A 25,263-nucleotide genomic window follows, 5' to 3' on the forward strand; every position below is an offset into this window, starting at 1 on the left:
ATTTTAGGCATAAGGCAGATCATACGTTCATTGGAGCAACGTGTATCTCCTATGGTAAGTTGATTGACAAATTAATTAGTTCCTTATAAATTAAAAATTTTAAATATGTTTTAATGATAAATTAAAAAAGTTCATTTTGTCTCATATTTTACCGTTATTTTGGAGTAACAAATCCATAGCATGATTTATCTTAACTTGAAGTCAAAAACCTTAACTTGAAATTTGTCTATAAATTAATTTGTAAATTAGCTTGCTCTTTGACATTTGACACTATTAGATTAAAAAAGTTTATGTGCAACTTGATTTAATATTAACACAAATTTACGACTCCAAAAATATTAAAATTTAAATTTACATGATGCAAACTAATTTTTAATTTAACTTTTACTCTAAAAATCTTAGTATAAAATGATTGGAAGCAAATTTATAAATAATTCATGATCAAAATTCAATATAAAAAATATATATATTTTAAATTTCTAACTTTAATATAAATCTTAATATGAGAACCAGCATAACTTAACATGGGCAAACCACAAGGGGTATTTTTGAAAATTTCAACAGGCTACAGAGGGCAAATAAAAATATTCTCATTAATTGTAGGGCTGAAGGAATGTTGTTGTGAAGTTCAGGATCCGTATTCGCGTGGTCTCGTTCCTCTCGTTCCTCACTTGTCTCCCTGAGACGACCGCCTCTGGAGGTTAAAAATCTCACCTTCGAACCTCTTCGTGATTTCTCTCCTTGCCCTAGACCTTCCTTATCGTCTGTCTCTTCTTGGCTTCCACAGGAGGTCTCATCCTCAGGGCACAATCGTAAGGCATGTACTCGGAGAAGCCTGGCTTTTGATCCTGAAGCCACTATTCCGGTTCTTTCGTCGACCGAGAGAGCGAGTTTTGTTTCGGCATGGAGAACGTGGAGAACGGCGGTGGCGAAAACGCACACAAAACCCGAATCCTATACAAGGTGGGAGAGGTCTGCTCTGCGATTGACGCCGCGAAGCAGGTCGACGAAGTGATTTGCGCCCTCTACTCTCTCGCCGTCCTCCTCTTCCCCCTCGATGCCTCTGCCCTTTCCGGTTCGATTACGTTCCTTCTTTGATCTTATTGTAATTTCGCTTCAGCAAAAGTTGGTGAATGCTGCCTTATGCCTAAAAATTCCACCTTGCTGGCGTGGAAAATATCTCATGTCTATCTCTGGCTATTTTGCAGATGTTGATCCATCCTGCAGAAGCAAGGTACTATACTATTCACTTATTCAGCAATTTCCGTTGATACTTTCTCTTTCATTATATGGACTTGTGAGGTTGTTTGTCTCTCTGAAACTTCTTACTTACATGCAAATATAGGAAGATATCATTAGCGTTCATTAGTTAATATTGTGGAACTTGCTTAGCCTCATTTAGATGCTTAATTGGATACAAGGAACAAGTTATCTTTACTTCGTCAATGGGATTGGCTTAGTGTGCATAAACTATATAAAGGCAGCATATTATCACTATAATACAAAGCATAAAAAATTCCTAATTTTTATACACTTTCATGAGATTACAGTTGAATGGCATATCTTATTTTCCTTAAACAATTTCCTCAGCAGAAGTAGCTTTGAGGGCATCGCAACATGCCTCCTTCCAGATTCTCGCCCACCTTAAGCCCTTTCACCATCTACCCTATTAAGACATCAAGTGCTATGTCCAATAGATATTTGTTGTTGGTGCCCTGCAAGGATGCTCCTGTATCTTTTGTCTACCTCTTTCTCCAAGTACAAATCACCACCACTAATGGTGAACATAACACCCCAAAGAAGTGAACGAAGTCAAAGAAATACCTTGGTCAAATATACTTAAATATCTTTTAATCTCTCTCTTTTTAATCTTCTTTCTCAAAATTTTCATTATTATCTCTTTAAAGCCATTGCTCTAGTTTCTCAAGTAGTGAAGCATTTTACTACTTCCAAAACCATGATTGAAAGATTCCCCTTGAATTCATTATTAAAAAGACTAAAAAAACCAAAAAACGGAAGAGAGAAAATGAAGAAGGATATCAAAATGATAATCTCAATTCTAAGGTTTTTTTTAATCTGTATGCTATCAGATATGTGATTTATACACTGACACATAAATGGAATGCGAATGCATATTCTGTGACATATCCAGTCCATAATAAAATATTACAAATTTTTTATATGATGCAATTGCATATTGTATCTCTAAGAAAGTATATTAATCAACCTGCACAGTATATAATTTCACAAAGCAATAATAAGTCAACGTATACAGTTCATGTGATGTAAAATTCATATTAATCATGAGTTTTTGTTAATGCAAGCACTTGGCAGGCATATAAGGTTTAAGTGGTCTAATAATTGATCCTCTTTTGAAACCCATGGGGAGTTGTAAGCAACTTAAATCCTTTTTAAATATTTCACATTAAAAAATATCATCACCATTGTTGAAATGGAACAATGGTGACATTCTTGAAAAAAATATGCTTCAGAACTATGCTGTAAATTATCAAATCATACCATTTGATCAACCAATGACATTGATAAGAAACACCTTGTAATATTGGGAAAATGAGAAAGCAACAATCTTATCACTTGGATTTCCAATACCCTGACAACTTTTTAACCATCACATTTGAAGATCTATGGAAAACAAAAGAAGTTCAAGATCATCTTACAAAAAGATATTTTGGACCTAATTTTGCTGGACAATATTGAGGAAGAGCATGAACAATCACCATTAGACTTCTCTAAAATTTCAGTCATATACACATTTATTCAAATGAAGACAACCTTTGACTACACTAACAACAACAACAACAACAACCCAACCTTTATCCCACTAAGTGGGGTTGGCTATATAGATCCTCCTATACCATTGGACTTGATCCCTTACTATATCATCATCTATATTTAAATGAATTTTAGCTTTTTTTATTGTCACTAACCAAGTCTTCTTTAGTCGTCTTTTTTTTTCGATTAATGTGTGTATTTGTCATGGTCTCACATTGCCTAGATGAGATATTTATTAGTCGCCTAAGTATATGCCCATATGATCTTAAATGTGTCTCTCGGAGTTTTCTCTTAATAGGTGCAACCCTGATTTTTTCATTATTTGTTTTGTGAATTAGAAAACTCAGCAACTTGTTCATTATTTATGTCAAGTAGCAAATCTTTCTAGATCTCCTGGGATGACAATTCCTAAATGTAACAAGTATGCCATGTAGAGGAGTATGATGACAAACATATGCTCATACTACAAAGATAACCATTAGCAACTAAAGAAGTTTATTTGATTGACAATACCTATCAAACATGGTATGTCGATCATGCAACTAAGAATTAGCTTCATTTGTTCAAGTAGTACTTTAATATTAATTATCCTGTACTTTGCTTGAGATAGTGTAGTTCGTGGTCTGGTTAATATGTTTGAGCTTGATTGATGCAACATAGCATTTTTGTAAGATAATCCCATAGTTCATTTGTTGTAGATGAATCTCCAAATTCCATGGCAATGGATGTTGTCATGGTGTTGGAGATCAGTTGACAATTTTAGTTGTTGGCATAAGGATTTGAATGTTGTTTCAGGCCCCCCATAACAAGTGATACAAAGCTATTCCTAAAGGAGACTCACTCTGAGACTTAGCAACACCATCTAGATCTTCTATATCTTCCTTTGTACCTCGTCTTCCTTTTCTAGAAAAAGCAACACAACAGCACCACTGTAAGAAGATACTGATGTTAAGGAAATAAGATCACTGAGTTGTTAAGGAATGATTGAACCAACAAATGCAATGAGAAGATTGAATCATGGCAATGGCACCAATGATAGTTTCCTTTGTGCTTACCCTTCTTTTTATTCCTCTTTCACTTTGCCCCAGTTTTGGTCGTTGATTGATACCCATTTTATCGACACATAGAACATTGATTGGCACCAGAACCATCTCGTTGCAATTAGGTATTGAAACCTCAGCATGAAATTAGTCTTCAAACCGTGGTTGATACTTTCTGATTTTTCAAGGCTTTCAAGTTGCTTTTTGTTGATGTCACTGCTGGGTTGTTTAACTTGATGTAACGCACATCCAAATGCTCCACCCTACCTTTCAAGAAGGTATCTTTGATTTAACTAAAAGGCAAATTGTTCTATCAAAATAACAGTGATGAGTTTTATAATTAGATCACCTTGGCAAGCTCCAACACATCTCCAACTTCAACCCAGCAGAACTCCATCTGTCTTAACATGCTCTAATCAACCTCCCAAGATTGAGCTCTTTGCTATGTTCGGAGATCTAGTAGACTTTACTATTTATTGGGCTTTGATCATAATAATAGCAAACAAACCACATGCTATTATACTATTTTTGATATGTAATTTTGAAAATTATTGTATTCAATTTGAAATCCCTTGCCATAATAGGAAATAAATTACATGGATACTTGATTTGAGAACCACTGTTTTTCAGGTCTGTGAGATTGATCTTCCCATTGATGCTGAAATGACTAACTGGAAGCAGGCTTTCTACTCTGGAGCTGCATTTCCAGCAATGGCTAGGAAATTACTTTATGGTAAGTACTGGTATTTGTTAGTTATTCTTTGTAAATTAAAATACTATGTCTCAAAAACTTGGAACAAAGGCTAATATGAACCTTAAAAATTATTCAAAAAACTCTTTCAAATTATATACACAAACTTATATTTGTTACATTTCAATTTTTTTCATGTTCTATTCACTATAGAAGTGTGTTGTCTAAAACTAATAAACTTTTACAGTTTATTCAATCTTTTTCTGGTAACAAGGTAGGTTTGAATTCCTGGCTTCATTTTCAGTAAATTATTTTAATAGTTGATAGCTTTTAAATTTAACATGCAGATGTTGCAAAAGATTGGCTCCCATTTTTTTCTCCATCCATAAGGAAGCAAACTTATGATTCCTTTTTTGTTCATGGACCTCCAAGTGAAATACTTCAGGTTCTGGTGTCTGCTTTAACACATGGTAGTGAGGATACTATCTACTCAAATATTGAGAGGTGCTCCTATACTCTATAAGTTTGCCAATTTTTATCTAATAATTCATGTTACTGCTTTTTACTAGAATAACATTCAACATTACTTACAATCATTGGTTAGAAATCTCGTATCGTGCCAGACGGTACAATTTGAAATATACTGTGCTTTGTAAATTGGTTTTGATACTGATCAATATAGGGAATCTCTTTTGTAGTTATTGTGGAGATCATTCCAATGAGTATCAAACATGTCGACACTTGTCATGCTTTGACACACTACCTCATATGTAACATAAATTGAAGTAGTAGTTTGTATTTTAATTATTTTTCAATTCTAATTTAATTGTCTATCTAATTGCTATAATCTCATTTCTAAAAGTAAACAAGTTTAGTGGAATAAGATTATACGAGTAAAATTCATATAAGTTTAGCTCGATACATATTGAAGTAAAAATGAGTATCTTTTCTGAATTCAATTATCTAATTGATATATTCTTGTTAGTTAGAAAATCTAAATGAAATGAAGATAATTGAAGACATAAGCTTATTTAAATTTGTCTCAGTACACTTAATATATAACCAAGCATGTTAAGCATCAATATGATATAGTAGAATAAATTTCTTTATACATAATATTTCATTACTCTTTATTTTTTTAATTGTTATATTCTTATATTATAATCGTAGGATATGATTTTATTGAATTCATCTTCATACACTTGTAGCATTTCGATTGTTCGCTTGGCATGCCACGAGATTGTATGAAACTCTAATATGACACAATATTTAATGCTTTCATAGAATGTTAATTAATGCAACATGAAGGCAAATTAGAAGTTTGATGTAGCATCACGGGTTCAAATCCTGGAAACAGCCATGGATAAACAATCTCATACTTCTCACATATAGACTAAAACTCATTAGGAGGAATTTTATTATGCAAAAGATGGTTAACATAGGGGATTGATACTTTTTTTTGAAAGAAATAATCTTGTACCTAAAATAATTCAATCAAATTAGAAAATAAACCAAAAATTATAAAATGAAAAAGAAATCAAGTTATGAACTTCTACCAAATTTATCCTACACTCCTAATGAAACAATTGCAATTAAAAATCATCATAAATAACTTATCCTCTTAAATAATGGATATGTTGAAATAAACTTTTAAAAAGTAATTTTTAAAATTAAAAATATTAATTTGCATTGTTATTCTCCTCCACAAGTAGGAAACTTCAATTCAAGACGAGTTAGCATTTTTCTTAGGTAGTTGATTTCAAGTATATTGATGTAACTGAACAATTATATCACTAACTCTATTTGGAGTTCAACATGGGTTTTCATTATTTACCTTTAGCTTTGGTTGTCCCTTCCAATGAGTACGAAATTAGTCTGCTTTGTTTCTCCTTTTAGTAGTTGAAAAACTGAGTACAACAATAACAATCAAGCCTTGTTTCACTCGGTGAGGTCAGCTATATGGATCCTTCAATGTCATTGAGCTCTATACTACACCATGATTTATATTTAAATAAATCTTATCATATTTTATCGTTGCTAAGTTTTCTTTGGTCTTTCTCTTTCTTGTTAATGTGCGTATTTGTCATACCTTTACATCGCCCAATTAGAATATTTATTTGTCGTCTAAGTATATGTCTGTACCATCTTAAATGTGTTTTTCGAAGTTTTTCCTCAATAGGTGCAACTCTGACTTTTTCTCCAACTCTCATTTTTTATCTTGTCCATTCTCGTATGTCTGCACATCCACCGTAACATTCTCATTTCTGCAATTCTCATCTTCTACTTGTGTACTCGAGTCATAATCCAACATTCAGTTTCATATAACATAGCAAATCTAGCCGTCGTTTTGTCGAACCTTTCTTTAAGTTTTAGAGGTATTTACGATCACAAAGAACACCATACATTTTTTTCTATTTCAATCATCCTGTTTGTATTCTATAGAAAATATCTCTCCGCACTTCCATCCTTTTGCAGAAACATTCTAAATACTTAAAGCTCTCATTTACAGGTAACTTATTATCTTCTATCTTAATAATTGTCTCATTACGTCCAATAGTGTGAAATTTAAATTTCATATATTCTATCTTTACTCTATCAAGTCTAAAATCTTTCACTTCCATTGATTCCTATCAAGATTTGAGTTTAACATTTACTTCTTCTCGTGTCTCATCTATCAAAATAATATCATCTGAAAACAACATGCACCATGATAACGTGTTTTGGATGCGTCCAATGAGATCATTCGTAATTAGTGTAAAAAGATAGAGACTTAGAGTTAATCCTTGATATAACCTTATCTTTATAGGAAAAATTTCGATTAATCCTCTTGGAATCTTCTCTTTTATCATAATATTCTCATACATATTTTTAATTGTTTTAATATATGTTATACTAACACAGTTGAAAAATTGAGTGTTAGAATTTATTCTATTTTTTTTTGTTTCCTTTCCAATGGATAAAAAAATATTGCAATTGATTACAGGGTACGAATGATGCTTGTTTCTTCATAGTAATTATGTGGTACGAAAATGAAAAATCTGAGAAAGTGAGATTGATAAAGTTAACATTTAAGGACAAAAACTCAAATATCTTCCACTAAAATAGAAAATATTTTAATTAATTAAAATTAATCTTTAAATGAGTTGGTTAGTTAAATAAACATGCAAGCTTGTTGGATTTGCTAAGTTAAATTAATCTTGGATGTGTAACCCCGCTTACCGTCATGCCCTTATTAATACACCTATGTCTAAGGAAACATCCAAGAAAGAAATGACCCTTTCACTTTTTTTTGTCAAAAAAGAAAAATTCAAGTATTGTCATTGTATTTTAAATAGACAAGTTAAATTTTGCCTTTGGTGCATGGAATAAAGTAGATAAGGAATCTAATAGCTATGAAAATGGAATAAACAAGAAATAATATAGAAATAAATATTCCTCAGTTTGGTTTATGGAATGAAATAAACATTGATTAATTATTCTTATGTTTGATTTGCATGAATGTTATAGAAAATAGACAATGTATATTTTTCACAATGATAATTTTTTTGGCTGTTCACAATCTTCTTGGCCCAACCTGATAGGTTTATCAGCTCAAGTGCCTGATCGATGTATCCTTTAGACCTGATCAACCCACCATTCCGTATGGACCATGACCAGATTGAGTTACCATCTTGTTCATAAGGAGGATTGAATTGATTTAAGAATATGCATTATTATTTGGACAATGAAATAGATGAGAGATAACTATTTTGAGAATATTCCAGTTAGGTATAGCTATTCCTTATGAATACAGAATTACAATTTCATATTCCATGAGAATCAACATTGTGAGATCATTTTTGCAATCAAACATAGGAATACTTGTTCCAAAAAAAATTCATAGAGAATAGGATAACTATTCCCATAAATTAAATTCACCATAACAGGCATAGTGGTGTGGTGAAATTTGTTGACAATTCAGCTGAGTTATTTTGTGACTTGAACCAAGGTTTGAAATCTTAAACCGTTTCACTTGATACCGGCGAAAATTTTCATTCTGCCAACAGACTAGCACAGGCACAACATTCCAGCCGGGATGGAGGTGTCACATAGGTCTGGTGACGCCTTCGGTGGCGTCGCAAAGGGCCGTGTGCGGATTGCGCGACCTGCGCGTGCACCGATCGTGATCGCACAGAATTTTTTTTAAATTAGGTTTTAATAATGAACTCCTAGCTATAGTTGGGGTAATTTAAATCTGCTTAATTAAAGTCTCTTAAAATTATCCTATTATTTTAAAAAATATTTTATTTTTTATTTTTAAATATTTAGATTAATTTTTTATTTTTAGTTAATATATTTTATATTTTAAAAATGCCGAAACTATACCAACACAACACGATACGGCACCGAAACTGTATCGTTTCGATCCGGGACCGAAATTTCGGCAAGACTCGATATTTTAAACCTTGATTTGAGCTTACCATCATGGCATCACATGATTCTTCATTTTACTTCTTGTGGTTTCCCTTTGTATACCCAAGGTAACTTTTATTTTTTCCTCACCACATATCAAATAACTGGGACTTACGGCTTATTGATATTTATTGGTTTGTGCAGGTTGCTGGTGAAATGCTTGCTTAAGATGGAAGGAGTGAGACATATGGTTGAGGAATTTAGAATCCAATGTCAAGTTGGTGGGCATGGTGATGCCTGTAAGCCAGACATGCTAGCAGTCATATCTAAGGTTGCACAGCAATTGAGTTCAATTCCTGATAAGGCAAGATTGGGTGCCTTGTCTGCACTTTCATCACAGTATCCTTGTGGTACATATGTTTTTCATTTTTTTTGTTCTTTTAAAGCATGACTTGATTGCAGTTTGACTTATACAATAATGCCATATAATATGGTTTCTGAAATTGTTTATTGATTGATTCATCTCTTCTCACTAGCTTTGTAGAAAATTTGCTGCTCCTCGTGTAGATACCTATAATAACAAAACACTGTCAGGCATACTTATCAAATACTATTGTTTATTTCCTTGACCGGACGCTAGCTTGTTCTTCCAGAAAGTTGTCAACCAACTTTTGGTTGGTGCAGAAGATTGTGACTATCAAGTTTCAAACTATATAAATGCATCTGATGCAAATGTTCTGGATGGTTCATTATTATTTGTAGGGGAAACATTCTCAAGGATTTGTAGACGTGGATCAACAGGTGAGAATTGTTTGTTTTTTTGTTGAAATACTTTGGCTTGCACGTTATGCACACCAACAAGGATGAAATTGGCTTACATTTAATAAGTTGTTTGTAGATCAAGCATTAAATATAGTTGTACTCCAGCATTACAAATGAGCAATCAGTATGCATTTTATTATTTCAATTTCATATCATATCACCAGTATAGAGTCATATGTGCAAAACATATATTGTATTCATATATTGAAGGTTTAAATACAGGTCCAGAGCTCCAGACAGCATGAGTAATTTGACATCTCTGGTATAAAGAGAGTGAAATGCAAGTTATTTAAAATAATTACATTGGGCTTTTCTTTATTTTTATTTTACATGTATTGTCTTTTTCTAATAGATTTTGTTGAAGCTATAGTTCTCAACTTTATTTTGAAGTGAAAATTACATTTTGCCCCTACAATTGGAAATTACCTCCACTTTCAAAATGCTCACATTGGAAATTTGAAATTGTTGAAACACCCTCTAGATTTTTTAAATGTTTCACTTTGTCCCTTACCTGTTAACATCTTTATTTCACCTACGCCTTCGGAGGTGTCGCCGACGCCTTCGGAGGCGACACCTCCGGTGGCGTCTCCCGACTGAAATTCATGGAATACTGATTTCACCTAATGGAATACTGATGATGTCCTAAACCCAACTTATATACCACTTTCATCTGTGAACAACGAAACCCTTGGGACCATCTTCGATAGGATGACAAAGTTGATCTTGATCTTCAAATTGGTGGTGTATGGTGATAAGAGATTAATCATCTAAGACATGTTTCACAAATTTGAAACTTTGACCAGCATTTTAAAAATGAGAGAAAATGTGTGGAGTGAAATTTTTTCTTACTTTGAATCAAAATTTGAAATATCATTTCAAGTTGGGGTTTTTGTCCTTAGTCAGTATGTCATATCAGTGTGCCAATATATGGTGCCGAAGGAATCAGGAAGGAGGAGAGGGGGAGGAGAAGAGGAGAAAGATCTAAGGAGTGGAGAAGAGGTAGAAGATTCCTCATTGTTGGGGATGGAAACCTTATCACATAAGCCTTGTCACAAAATATAAAACCCCAGCCCTCGTGCTCATGGAAGCTGTCCTTGTAGTTACTCATGGAAGCAAAGCCGCAATTGTCAAACTTGTTCGGAGTGCTGGTTTTTCCCGTGTTGATTGACATGGAATGATTCATATATATATATATATATATATTTTAAATGTATTTTTTGTTGAAATATCTTATTATAATTTTATTTATTGTTTGTTGGTGTACTGATCTTTGTTATTGTTCTCCAATTTTACTGATTTGAATATTTTCCATATTTATTAGTGTTGAAACAATCTGAAATTTACTCCCTGTTTACCCTCAAGGATGGATGAAGAAGAAGAAAGGAATAAGTAGTGGAAAAAGATCCATGTTGGAAAGGAAAAAATAGCAATGAAAATCAAGGGGAAAGAAAACTCATCGGAAGGATTGTAGTTGACTGTCACGACTAACCTTGCTAGGTTGTTGTGGCCAACCTTGACAAGTTGTTGCAGCCAATCCTCACCACTATAAGTTCTTGGCGGCTCGCGGCCACCTTGCGGAACCTTATAGCCACAAGTGAAGCAACGACCTTTGTGAGGTCGTTCACAATAGCTTGGTTCGCAACCGTGAGCTACCTCGTGGCCATGAGGTGGTTGAGTTGCCTTGCGGCCATGAGGTGGCCACGAGTGACCTCAGACGCCGTTGTGAGAGATTTGAATAAGGCCATGAAAGGAAGGAAAATTCCATGGTGGAAAGGAAAAATATTAGCAATGAAATTCGAGGGAAAGAAAAGAAGGGGAAAGAAACCTCATTGGAAGGACTGTAGCTGACTGCCACAGCCAACCTTTCTAGGTTGTCGCGACCAACCTTGACAAGTTGTTGCGACCAATCCTCACCACTGTAAGTTCTCGACGGCTCGCGGCCGTCTTGCGGAACCTTGTAGCCACGAGTGAAGCAAGTCGTTCATAGTCGCAATAGCCTAGTTCGCAGTCGCGAGCTGTCTCATGGCCATGAGGTAGCTGTGAGTTGCCTTGCGGCCGTGAGGTGGCGGCAAGCGACCTCGGACGCCGTTGTGAGAGATTTGTATAAGACCACAAAGGGAAGGAAAGTTTGTTTTAACTAATTTTGGGCGGATAAAAAAATACAAAAAAGGTCTATAGATGGATGACTAAATCCGTTCACCCATCATTTTACAATGTGTTAATAGAGGAACACATCCTTTCCCTTGTTTGCACCTCTAAGTAAACAGAGTATTAGAGTGAAGTCTTTGTTACCTTGGAAGTGCTGTTAGTTTGTCTTATTCACCACTAATACAATTTTAGTTATTTAAAGTTCAGTCAAAATTTGAAATGTTAAGGTTTAACTTTTGTTAATAAAGGTTGTCAATTGGTCTTAGACTGAGAACCTAGACCTGTAGATATAGGTGCAATGGGAGCCTTAAAAGAAGTGAGAGCATAGTTAAGATAGAAGGAAAATAATTCAATTTATCTTGAACTATCATCTAAATTGGAAATTAAGGAGATATTGTTTAGAGATAAGCAACATGATTTCCCCTTGGGCTACGGTGCAGTCGCAGGGCACCTATGCAATCTCTTGGGCATCTAGGTTCGAGTCTCAGCTGCGACGCACTGCAAGATGAATTTCCTCTAGTGGGAGGTTAGACCTAAGAAAGCCAATTGTTAGGCCGCCCGCTGCGAGTGCTTCCGGATTTACTCTGATGGCCAGTGGGAAACTTCCGTGGGGCCGGACTGGTCATCCCTAGGATTAATTGGTTCTAAGAGTTGGATACCTGGTGCTAACTAAAAACATGGTTGAACTTGAAGTGGAGAGGTGTAGGATAGCTTTAAGTTCATTGCTTTTAACCTTGGACTAAATGGGCAAAACAATAGTAAAATAGTTGCAGGTTGCAACACCAACCAACCATACTTAATATGTTGAAGTATTAACATATTTGGAAAAGGATAGGTGCAGAAATGGATGTAGGTGAGATCAGTGTCAATCCACAAGCATGGAGGGTTAAGCAGGTGAACTGAGAATGTAGATGGACATGTGTAGGGAGGGTTAATTGGAAAGAATAGAACAAGATTTTAAGTGGGAAAAAGTAATGTGTTAGAGGTAATAGAATTGTTAACGTGTAATTGAATCACAACAAGCTCCTGCTCATCTTCTTCAGTGAATCCCAACACTCTCATCCTAACACAAAGGGGCTCCCAATTCCTAGTCACATGCGAGCATCATTGTCTATCAACGTGAGCTCTACTGCACATGAGCAGAGTTGGTTTTGTCAATCCACAACCATGGAGGGTTAAGTAGGTGAAATGAGAATGTAGATGGACATGTGCAGGGAGGGTTAATTGGAAAGAACAGAACAAGATTTTAAGTGGGGAAAAGTAATGTGTTAGAGGTGTTAGTATTGTTGATGTGTAATTGAATCACAAGAAGCTCCTGCTCATCTTCATCAGTGAATCCCAACACTCTCATCCTAACACAAAGGGGTTCCCAATTCCTAGTCACATGCGAGCTTCATCGTCTATCAACGTGAGCTCTACTGCACGTGAGCAGAGTTGGTTTTGGCAAGCGGTTCCAAGGCGTTTCACATGGTCAACATCCATATGACAAAGATTTCTGTTATCTGCTATCTACCTATTGCTTCATCCCTGTCTGAATGGCGTTTGCTGTTTCTTCTGAGCCATCCCAACCGTGCCAATGACTTCACATCTTTCTTGAATTTTCATATTGGATTTAGAGTCATGCACATCTTCTTCTTACATTTATGTACGCTGTTCCCTACCAGATTTGTAGGAGGATCTTGTCCTCCCAATAGCTCCTGTGCTAAGGGTTATAAATGAACAAACGTTCATGAGTAAGTTTGGTGTTTGACTTGATAAGAATTTGTTTATGTTTGTTCAATACACATAAAGTCAATTAAATGACCATGTTTGAACACATATGTGTTCCGCTCGTTAATGTTCATGAACAAGAATTGTGAACAATGTTCACAAATAAAGATTGTGAACCATGTTTATTAATAAAACTCTCATCAACATGGTAAATAAGTAAAGAAACTTTCAAAATGAACAAATAAGCTTGTTTTATCCAACTTAATAATTAATCTTTCAAACAATCAAACAAGCTTGAACTAAGAGTTCGATAACATCTAAACGAATTAAGTTCAAGCCAAGCTTGAACCAAGCTCAAGTTTGTAAAAAAGAAACCAAACCAAGCTTCAACACCATTTCAATGGCTTGGTTTATTTTAGGCTCAGCTTGGCTCGGCTCGGCTCGGGCTCGGGACCTTATCAAATAAGCTGGAACATCACGAAGCTTGGCTCGGCTTGACTTTTTTACAGTCCTACCTGTGCTGTGCTACGTAGGCTGTTCTGCCCTAATTACTTCCTGGGCATCTTTCTTGTGCTTTTGCCTTTTTGTGATTTTTGAAGCTGTTTGCTTAACACAGGAGGCGAGCTAGAAGCTCTTCTCAATCTCTTTGTGTTCTTTTATAGAGGCTTCTTTGTTTGCTATTGCTCTTGCTAAGAGTCTAGTTCTATGGTCCTTCATTGGATTGCTCTTCCTCTATCTTTGTCCCTTTTCTTTCTCTTGAAGAGAGGAGGATCCATGCTCATTGGTCCCACATGAACAAATGTGGTGATCATTATAATACAAATTGGTGAGTTTACAAATAGCTTAAACTTTTGGGATGAAGTGGTTCATTATATAAATATAAATAGGTCTCTTTTCTAATAATTCATGATTTTGGGATAAGCCATTAACGAATTAACTTTAACACTTTCCTCATTTATCTCTCTTGAGCGGCAAACAACTCTCAGGTGGGCATCTCATTAGTGTTCCCACCTTCCTTTTCCTCCGTGAGGGTGCTGAAGACACAGCGTCACTTGACAGATCTACTCTTCTTCTTTGACAATCTCATTTCTCACTCAACTTCTTCTCCCTTCTTCCAGTTTTCTTTTGGTTTCTTTCAGTTTCTAGAAGCCCTTCTTATTCCTCATCACATTTCAGATATGTGGTTCTTTCTCTTATTACTCACTATTTCTTATGTCTCTTGTCTCGATATATTCTTAAGTTGTGTCCATCTCCTTATGCTTGCATCTTCTTTCTCATCTCAGGATCCTTGTCAAGTGTTTCTCTTCTCCTCTTTCATATGCTAGTTGTATGCTGCTGTATATGCGATCACAGAAGAGGCCCATTCAAGTGACTTATCTCACAGGATCTTAATTCATCATTGTAGTTATCTTTTGGATCATCATTGAGTGCTTTCCTTCTCACCTTTATTCAGTCAATCATGTGCTATTCTATGCCTTGTTCGATGGAAAAGACCACTTTAGACATATTCTTGGGATCTCTTCATTCTCCAAATCGGAGCCAATGCTTGTGTATCAAAATTTTATTTTTTCTTGTAAGTATCCTAATATTATTATTATTGTTTCTATCATGTGTTGGTCTACCTTTTAAAAAATGTAACAAGTTGACATAGGATAGTTTCTACGCTCCATCTTGAGAGGGATCAATAGAGGTATTAGAGTTAAGGTATGTGTAGCGTGGTGGATCTAGTCCTGTATTAAATGTATTAGATTACAGTTTGTGATGAGTCCTATATTGCTAACTAATATGTGCTCATCAATACATGCAACACGATATTTTCATTCCCCAAACTCAACATTAAGAATAGTGGTTATTGAGGATGGAATGAAGATAACCAATTGAGGATGACCTAACAAAATGACTGGATTACTGATGCAAGAAAAATAGATGAGAACAAAAAGTAAGAAATCTGATTGGGGCACAATAAAGCGTGCTCCCAGTGATTGTCAGGTATGGAATCCATGGTCTGTTGATGTTTGTGGTGTTGCATTACTGATAATACATCCATAGTTTGCTTTAAAAATCAACTGTAGCCAACAACTGGTTTGGCTTGTTGGAAGTTTTCACTTTTTAGATTATGTTGGGTTGTACAAACATATTCAGGCTTTCCATGTTATCTTGGTATGATTTACAAGTTATATGTCCTCACTTCTTGGATAGTACATTAATTATTTTTTTACATGTTGCTGGGATGCCTAAATGGAATTGATATCATGTCATATAATCAATTTCTAGAATTTTAGATGCTTTGATTTTGCAATATACTTCCTAATTTTGCTTCACTAATTAGGAAATTATTTGCAGACATTCTTGTTGCTAAAATGATCCCTAGGGTTCTCAATCATATACGAGGCTGGTTGTCATCAAATATTGGTTCTATTGGTGATGGTATGATAAAACCTAGTTCACATTCCCACTTTTGGTTGTTAATTGTGGAAGCAATGAAAGATCAGTATGCTGTTGAAAGATTGGCTGAGGAGTTACTGAGGCAATTGGCAACTCAGAATGCAAGTGATGTTGAAGCTTATTGGATTCTTTGGTTGTTGTTTCATCAAACCATCAGCCAAAAAGCTACCATGAGGTGAGCTGGTATAGCCAATGACATCCATTCGTAAGTTTGTTGTTTGTGTGTTGTCAATATTCCTCCTTCCAATTGTCATGCAGTTGAATATGCTCTAGAAATCTAAATATTTTCCAATGGTGCTTGGCAGGAAAAAACAATAGCAGAAACTGAAATATTAGGAATAACGTGTTATCAATAATTGATAGAAAAAAAACATTAGGCTGTTGTAGAAACCCATGCTGCTGTTGCAGATGTTCTATAACAGCAGCACTGTCACAGGCTCATAGCCATTGTATCAAAAAAATATAATCTTGTTGTAACTACGTGCGGCAAGAATTGTTGCCATTGGTGACAGAAAAAGTCAAAGGCTATGGCAAATTAAAAACCTGTGACAGAGTTGCGTCAACTTCTTGTGATAACACATGATAGGTTCTGGAAAAATGGTTTTGGCGATAGCCAAGTTGTTGCAGGCTCGTAGTTATTACAAAAGCCTTTGAAAAGAAATAATTTAAAAATTCTAAATATTCATCAATAGATACAATGTCAATACATTTAGAAAAGTATTCTAATTAATACATCTAGAACTTTAATTTGCTGCCCATAACCTTCCACAATATTCACAACCACAATTTTCCATATCTAGACAATTTATAAAACAAATCTCAAACCAGCCAGAGAATAAAGCAACATTATGAATAATAAAATAAAACAATATAGCCAAATATTTGTACAAAATGAAAACAACATAAAATTTAAACTCTCTGTAGTAGGCATCTACATGACCAAGGGGGGCAAAAAGCCTTCCCATGCTAATAGAGTGATACTTCACTGAATCTAGTTATCCAAAAGCTCTTCAATGCTAATAGAGAAATCATCATAAATCAAGTTATCCTTGAATATCAGAAAGCAAACCAATGCCAAAGGAGCCATCCATCACAAATCTAGTTATCCTTGAATACTGAAAGGCGAAAGCTCTCAATGCCAATATAGTGATCCATCAGAAAACCATGTATCCTTCTTGAAAAGCCAAAGCATCACCGTTTGTAGATATAACTTTTGAACAATTTGTAGAGAAACTTTGAGGTATATATTCTATCTGACTAGGCTAAACATATTGTTAGATAATTATGGTGGTATGAACCACATATAAATATTATAATATACAAATATGAGTATGAAAGAACTATTATATTTAGAAAACATGAATGTGGAACACAAATCTATAGATATCGTTGTCATTTTGTGATAGTCGGTGTATTAAGTGATTGCTTACAAGAAAATTGATGAAAACTGTTAAGGTATTAGGTATAGTGGATTTAGTACTACATTAGTACTTTTAGGATTAGGGTTTTATGATGAGATATATATGCTCATGCAATCATCAACTAATTATTAAAAAAAATACAATTTTCTCATCCTCAGATACTACATGATATCAGAGCTTTTTGTCTAGGGTTAGGGCTTAAAAATGGCGCTCCCCTTAAAGGGAGGTCACCACTGTCAGCCTTCCCTCACCTTGTGATCCTTTTCTTCCCTTCATCCCTCCGATCCTCCCTGCTCCGCCTCTCTTGCATCAAGTAAGGCTGCTGGCATTGATGTAGTCTCTACCCTATCTCGATCACTATGAACCACTGTATGTGTTCTTTGGTGAGCAATGCACTTCCATCTCCTTCCCACTTGTATCTTCCTCTGTTGTCTGTGAGTTTGCTGCATCTGTCATCTGTGAGTCACATGACCTCTGCTGCCATATTTGGAATGGAGGCTCGAACACTGGCACTTGGTTCTCCTTGCCTTGTTTTTTTTACCTAAGCCAAATCCACCCTGTGGTATTCATTTTGGAAAGAGACGAGCATGATTGTCGTCCACCACCTGTGAGCCACACAAGTTTGACCCACTGACAATACTTACCAGGAGGCTGAGGCCTTCCTCCAATTTGTCTTCTGCTTGATGTGGAGTCACTGCAGAACTAATCTGTGACCTAGCAATGACAACTGTTGCTCTGGTGATTGCAAGGCTCTTGAGGTGTGCAACTGCAGTGATATCACCTCTATGGTGAACACCAGGTCCAGATTTCTGAAACCAGTTAGAATCCTTAATTCTTCAGCCTAGCATTCCGTTCTGTTGATTCCATCTTGGTGTTTTGCTTCTTGTATTTTTTGCCAAATTTTCTGATTCTCAAATTACAAGTGCTTCTTAGTAATCTGCTCATTGCTTGTTCCAAGGATTAAATAACTGAGCCATATTGCGCGATACGGACGAAATTTTTCGTTCCGCCGCGGTATCGGCACCGGCACAACACCGGCACCACTGTTCCAACATGAAAACGCCGCTGGAGGCGTCGCCCGTGCGCGGCGACGCCTCTGGAGGCGTCACCCGTGCGCGGCGACGCCTCCAGAGGCGTTGCTCGGGCACGGCGACGCCACCGGAGGCGCTGCCGGGGCCCGGCGACAACGCCCGGGCCCGGCGACGGCGGAGGCGCGCGGGCCCGGGAGTCGCCTCCGCGCGTGGGCTGCGTGCGGGCAGCGCGATCGCGCGATCGATTTTGATTTTTTTTTATTTTTTAACTTAGGTTTAATTAAGTTTTAATAATCAACTCCTAGCTTATAGTTCGGGGATAATTTAAATAGGTTTTCATAAAATCCATAAAATTAATTTATTATTTTTAAAAAATATTTTATTTTTTATTTTTAAATATTTAGATTAAATTTTTTATTTTAGTTAATATATTATATATTTTAAAAATATCGAAACTATACTGGCACGGTACGATACGGTACTGAAACTGTATCGTTCCGATCCGGGACCGAAACTCCGGCACGGCTCGATATTTTAAACCTTGGCTTGTTCTTCCTCTCTAAATACAAAATCATATTTGGCTTCTTCTCTGTTTTTGGCAATCTATCTCTGTCTCCTGCTTGGTCTTTCATCCACCTTGCTTGTGTCTCATTGATTTCTGAATACAATCAGGCAATAGAAGTTCTCTGCTTGGTCTTTGTCTTCTTTTACTTCCTCAAATCTCATCCAATCCTTGTTTTTCTTTCTTCTTTCAGTATATCGGCCTATACTATGCTATTTGCATAGATGGTTGATGCTCACAATTTTTTCTCTTTTGGGCTCAATGTTTCCTCCTGCAGACTCAATGAATTGTCTGCAACGTGCTATTTGATCTGATGATTGCAAGGGACTTCAGACATTGACTGAATGTATGACCTCACCTCATTACTAGGTATTAATTAGTGTCATACCAAGACAACTACGATATCTAATAACGATGGAACAACAATTTGAATCTACAAAGCACATACAAACATTTAGAAATACTAACAATAAGCACATTTGTAAAAATTAAGTTATTATGCATTTCACAAAATCAACTAAGCTTATCTCACTAAAAAAAATCTACAACTTGTCTTAGTTTATTTTCTTGCATTTTATCATTGTTGGTGAAAGATCATCTTTGCTCAAGAAACTGATTAAAACTCATGGTGATGCCAGTATGGTAGATACTAAATTGCTGACTGACTGTAACTATCGTTTTAAAATATTGGTCTGAGAATTAATTTGCCATTTAGGATGCATGCATTGTTGATTTTCAATATAATTAAAGATATTGCAGTACAAGCTTATATTGTATTGTATTTACAATATCTTCTGTCAAAAAATGTTTTCATTACAGATCCATGTTTGTCGATAAATTTCTCATCTGGAAAGTATTTCCTATACGGTGTTTGAGATGGATTCTACACTTATCCGTATTTGAATTCCCCCCGGACTCTAATTGTTTGCCATGTTCCCAAAAGACTTCATATTTCTTTGATGTGGTGGATCGACTGACCAGCATTTGGTCAAGGCATGGATTTGTTCAATCATCTTCTATGGAGCAGCAAGCTTGTATCCTTTTCAATCTAATAGATTACTAGATGCTTCTTTTGATTTCTGTTCTGTGCTTCCTTATGGAAACTAAGATATTACTGCTGCTGTTGGGTTATGTATTGAGAAAATGTCAAAGGATGAATTAGAAACAACCAAAAATGTCTTGCATGCTATTCTGCAAGGAGTCAGCTGTAATTTTCTTCCGATTCTTTATATCTTGTTGTATATAGATTACTTTGCAACTTAGCACACAATTTTTGTTCATCACAGTCTCATACGTTGACTTTGTAGGTTTTAATGTTGTATATTGTCAAATAAAATTGACAGAAGTAGATGAGAACTTGACCATGACTCTCAATATCTTTTTAATCACAAAATTGTTCTCTATCAAATTTATAAGTCAATTTTCTTCCTTCTTATTTTTTTCTCAGTCCCTTTCTTCCTCCCCTTCACCTTCTTCCTAGCTTAGAATAGGTGTATTGCCCCAAAGTAGCATCATCACACTGAGCTTAGGATAGTGGCACAACAGGAGAAAGGAGACAAAGAACAGAGCAGAGAACTTAAGAGGAAAAAGGAGCTAAAAAATTTTGACTGAAAAAAAAATCTGATTAGAAAATGTTGTTTGGGTTTTCCAATCAGCTTTTCATGGGCCTCCGAATTAATTTGATGGTACTGTTCAAAATTGAACACTTGTGAAAGATTATGCAATTGCTTCACAGACTGTTTATGTACTGAATTGCAGCATACCCCATAGTTCATATATTAAGCACAGAACATTTGCCCATATTCCATAAACTTGGTGTTGAAATTTTGTAGGTAGACTAGAGAGCCCAATTAATCTGGTTCGGAAGATGGCTCATGCTGTTGCACTGGTATTTTCTAGAGTGGTTGATCCTAAAAACCCTGTCTATCTTGATGATGATTATTCTGAGAACATTGACTGGGACTTTGGGTTTACATCACAAAGGAAGGATGTGATGGATAATGGTGAAACTAGCCAAAGTGAAGCAACAGGTTCATTACCAAATGAAAGGGAGAGTGTAACTCATGCCCAAAGGCAGAAAGATACGAAGTATTATGCTGATAATGATGATAAAATAATTTTGGAAAAGAGGGTAAACCCTTCCAAGGTTAGCAATCCTGCCATGCCGAGCAATGAACTTATCTCTGCTGAGGACGATTGTAGCAAGAATTCTGATGCTTCAAGTGACTCACTAGAACCTTATGATCTCCCAGACGATGATGACACTGACACAAACAAGTTCTCCCAGCTGGGTGATATTTCTGCAGCATTACGCAAACCAGATGATCAAGATGGTGTAAGTTCCTAAACTTACTATGCAATCTCAATGCAAGGCTATTCTTTTGGAGATCCTTCACATAATCAAAGATTTACCGTTACTATACATTTTTCTTTGTTATCTTAATGCTTTCTCAGGTGGAAAGAGCACTAAACATTGTTGAAAAACTTGTACGAGCATTACCTGATGAACTTCCTCATCATTCTGGTGATCTTATCAGAGCATTAGTGCATGTTCGTTGCTCTGACATTGCAGTTGAAGGAGAGGAAGACTCTGCTGAAGAAAAGAGGCATAAAGCACTGGTTGCATTGATTGTCACATGCCCATTTGAATCATTGGGCGTGTTGACTAAATTACTCTATGCACCCAATGTGGATGTCAGCCAACGCATTCTGATACTCGATGTCATGACTGATGCAGCACAAGAGCTTTCAGAAAGTATAATCACTAGAACAAAATATCACCAAAATAATCTAATATCAAGTGTTTCAGGTCAACCATGGTTTATCCCTAGTAGCCAAGGTTCACCTGGAGCTGGTCCTTGGAGAGAGGTCGCTGATCCTGGAACTTCTATCAGCTGGTCCCACCGTTATGAAAGAGAAATTCCTTCTAGATCTGGTCATATGAAGTCAGGAAAATCACGAAAGTGGGGTCCTGCAAAACCAAAAGAAACACAGTTGGAATCATCAAGAAACAGACTTACTCGTTATGCTGCTGCATTTATGCTACCTGTAATGCAAGGGTTTGATAAAAGAAGCCATGGAGTAGATCTGCTTAATAGAGATTTCATCGTTCTCGGGAAGTTAATCTACATGCTTGGTGTTTGTATGAAATGCATTTCTATGCATCCTGAAGCACTGGTTTTGGCTCCTCTACTTCTTGATATGATAAGAACAAGGTACTATATATAATTTCAATAATAAGATAAATGTGGACTGAAGATTGATTGTCTGATGCGAAGCCCTTTGAGTTATTTGTTTTTAATTTCTACAGGGCGTTGTCACATCATGCCGAAGCATATGTCAGAAGATCTGTCCTTTTTGCTGCTTCATGCATCCTTGTTGCTTTACATCCATCACACATTGCATCTGCGATGATTGAAGGCAATCAGGAAATATCCAATGGTCTTGAGTGGATCCGTGCATGGGCAGTTCGTATTTCAGAATCTGATCCTGATGCTGAATGCTCAAGGGTAAGTGTCATATCACTCACTACAAATACCTCAAGATAAGATATACTTGCTGAATGTTTGCCTCATGTTTGGGATTATCTAAAACTGAAGGAACTTTAGATTCACGTGTGCCCTTGTCTCGTTATGTTTGTTTTATTTTATCCTTGATTGAAGTAAAGGTTACCTGAATTCATCCTATTCATAAGGGTTCTCTCTATTCTTCTAAAATCTTTGGTTGTTTTTGGATCTGAAGGCAATATTTGTCTTGCTGGTTAAATGTGGTAATTAATGATTCAAGCTATCATCATTAGGTTGCAAGCCATTCTAAGGCCAGTCTTCTTCCTTTCTCAACAAACCTACAAAACTTGTTGCGCCTTACATATCTTCATTGCGAAAATGTAATCTATTGTTTCTTCTATGTCAAGTTGATGTCCATTGTTTACCAACATAACAGAAACATGATTTGTTTTGTGTTATTAGGAATAGTCATTCTTGACTGCTTATTAGGTCAGGTATGGTATGACATTGTGGCACCAATGCAGGCATTTTTAGAACACTCAAAAACTCGGTTTACGGCAATGTGTAGATGAACAACATAATGTGATGATGTATAGACTTCAGTTGATAGATCTTATTGATATATGCTGATAACCATTTATCTTAACTTGCAGATGGCTATGACATGCCTTCAGCTGCATGCCGAGATGGCTCTCCAAGCATCCCGTGCACTCGAATCAGTAGAGAGTTCGCAGGCACACAGAACCTTGCCAACAAAGTTGGATAAAATCATAATTCCATTCTCAAACTTGGGATAGGAAACATGCACAATCTATTTCTGGATTTTGATAATGCATAGCCTTACCTCCCAACTGCTTGATTTGATTTATGCTTCAAGTCTCTTGCACAGGTAACAAATTTAGTCTTCACATCCCCGAAAAAAGGAAAGAAATTGAATACTTGCGGCTAGTCAAAACCCTAAACAACTAAATGAATCTGAATCTCTAGAATGGTGTCTCAGTTTTCATGCGTTTCCTTGTTAAAATCACTAATATTGGTACCTTACATACTGTACTGTCATACCTATGAACTAATGAAACTTCGAAATGACATAATAAGCCATTTCGATTCTGTAATGGTAGCTACAGAAGACACATACATTGTCAGAAATATTAGTTCTTTTCGACCTTAGCCTTCCCTACTATTAAACTTATCTTGTAGCTTTAGCCAAGCTAAAGTTTTAGTCTTTTTGTGGGCAAGGGGTCGCCAAATATTTGATAAACTTGAATTTATAGTTTCCAGCTCCAAAGTACATAATATAGGTGGATCTTACAGTAAAGAATCCAGTTGAATTCCATCTCCAAGCCACCTTATCTGAGAATTTTGGGTTTAAGTGAAGAACCATCTGTTCCCTCTTGAATTTTAGTAGGGCCTCCCACTCAAAAGAGTCATTCAAATTGAGACCCAAATCATGAATCATGTGTTGCAATCATCATCTCCATCTAGTCGTTGCCCTTCTTCTCCAAGCTACTAGAAAACTCGGAGAGGAAATTGGCAGTGTTTAGTGGTGCTATGGCAGTTCAAAGCCCCTATGAGTACCCACTTTGGCAGTGGTTGGGTTTTTTTTTATAATTCAGGTATCTAGTTTGTTTGGTAAAATTTTCACTGACCATTAGAGTAAATCTAGAAGCATATCCGATTCTGCATTCAACAATCAACGTGATTTTTCATCATGGGAAACTCCTTTTGGTTCATTGAAATCTTAGGCTAGATGACCCGATTCCGTCTTTAACTACAACCCTTAATGAAATTCTAGTGTGGATTTACTGAATGTTGTGTTTAGTATGGCGCGTAATTTAATGTTGTTTTTAGTATTGTTTTGATGTGATTAGGATGAAGATATCGTCGCAAGATCAAGGATGGTGCGCTTATAAATCTAAATGAGGTGTTTGTAGAATTAATGGTCTTCAATTCGATACAGTCTGATTTGAATTTTGAGTTTAGATTTAGTGTTTAAGTTCATTTTGCATTTGGAATTTGGTTTAAATTTATTTAATCAGGATCAAATTGAGATCAGATAGTCATTTAGAAACAATTCATTTTAAATGTAAAATATTCAAAAATTAATTTACAATATTTCAAACAATGAAATTGATTATTTTCATAATTTTAAAAACTGTGTTTAGATAACTAAAATTTGGATTTCAAATAATTTCGAGCATTAATTTCTGCACGTTCATATATTTTAGACATGAATTTTGAATATTCAAATAAATTTGGGAATACAAAAACAATTTGATTTCCAACTCAAAATCAGCTTCGGCTCATGACGCAATGCAAATTCTCTTGAATATTGAATTTGAATGTGTAAAAAAAATTTTAAAAAATTATCTTTACAGAATTTGAACAATAGTTTACAGAGAAAATAATGGGTAGAATGTCCACTAGGTTAATATATGATATCAACTAATTAGAACCACCTCTAAATTTCATTGCCCGCATAAAGCACTCAGAAGAAAAATAATAAGAGAATTAGAAAATATTCTAGAGATTGATTTCTAAATATGTATTTACCTGATAGGCAAATAAAAAAGAAAGATTGTCTATCTGCAAAATTAATTGGACAAAACCTATACACCTAAATAGCCAAAATAATAATAATAATAATAACAATAATAATAATAATAATAAAATTTGGCATAAAGGAGGCTGAGGCTCATATA

General features: G+C 35.6%; 1 protein-coding gene across 1 annotated transcript; it reads left to right on the forward strand.

Annotated features, from left to right (window-relative positions):
• Positions 1 to 825: 825 nt before the first annotated feature.
• Positions 826 to 23,412, forward strand: LOC141823278 (uncharacterized). The gene is made up of 13 exons (XM_074710544.1): positions 826 to 1,075; positions 1,209 to 1,234; positions 4,464 to 4,566; positions 4,872 to 5,028; positions 9,121 to 9,315; positions 9,557 to 9,717; positions 15,940 to 16,216; positions 19,875 to 20,089; positions 20,164 to 20,262; positions 20,888 to 21,390; positions 21,510 to 22,270; positions 22,366 to 22,564; positions 23,215 to 23,412. The coding sequence occupies exons 1-13, from the start codon at positions 904 to 906 to the stop codon at positions 23,356 to 23,358; spliced, it is 3,012 nt and encodes a 1,003-aa protein (XP_074566645.1). The 5' UTR covers positions 826 to 903; the 3' UTR covers positions 23,359 to 23,412.
• The last annotated feature ends 1,851 nt before the right edge of the window (positions 23,413 to 25,263 follow it).

This window comes from Curcuma longa, chromosome 3 (genome assembly GCF_044706935.1).
Source record: "Curcuma longa cultivar G26 ecotype Majalengka, Jawa Barat chromosome 3, ITB_CL_G26_1.1, whole genome shotgun sequence".
Lineage (NCBI taxonomy): Eukaryota > Viridiplantae > Streptophyta > Magnoliopsida > Zingiberales > Zingiberaceae > Curcuma > Curcuma longa.

What these genes read in the sequence shown, in the direction of transcription:
- LOC141823278 (XM_074710544.1), top strand. Translation starts at nt 904, where the DNA reads ATGGAGAACGTGGAGAACGGCGGTGGCGAAAACGCACACAAAACCCGA. An exon ending in TTGTAGACGTGGATCAACAG is followed by an intron (nt 9,718 to 15,939) that starts GTGAGAATTGTT and finishes AATTATTTGCAG; the next exon opens with ACATTCTTGTTGCTAAAATG. An exon ending in CTGATGCTGAATGCTCAAGG is followed by an intron (nt 22,565 to 23,214) that starts GTAAGTGTCATA and finishes CTTAACTTGCAG; the next exon opens with ATGGCTATGACATGCCTTCA.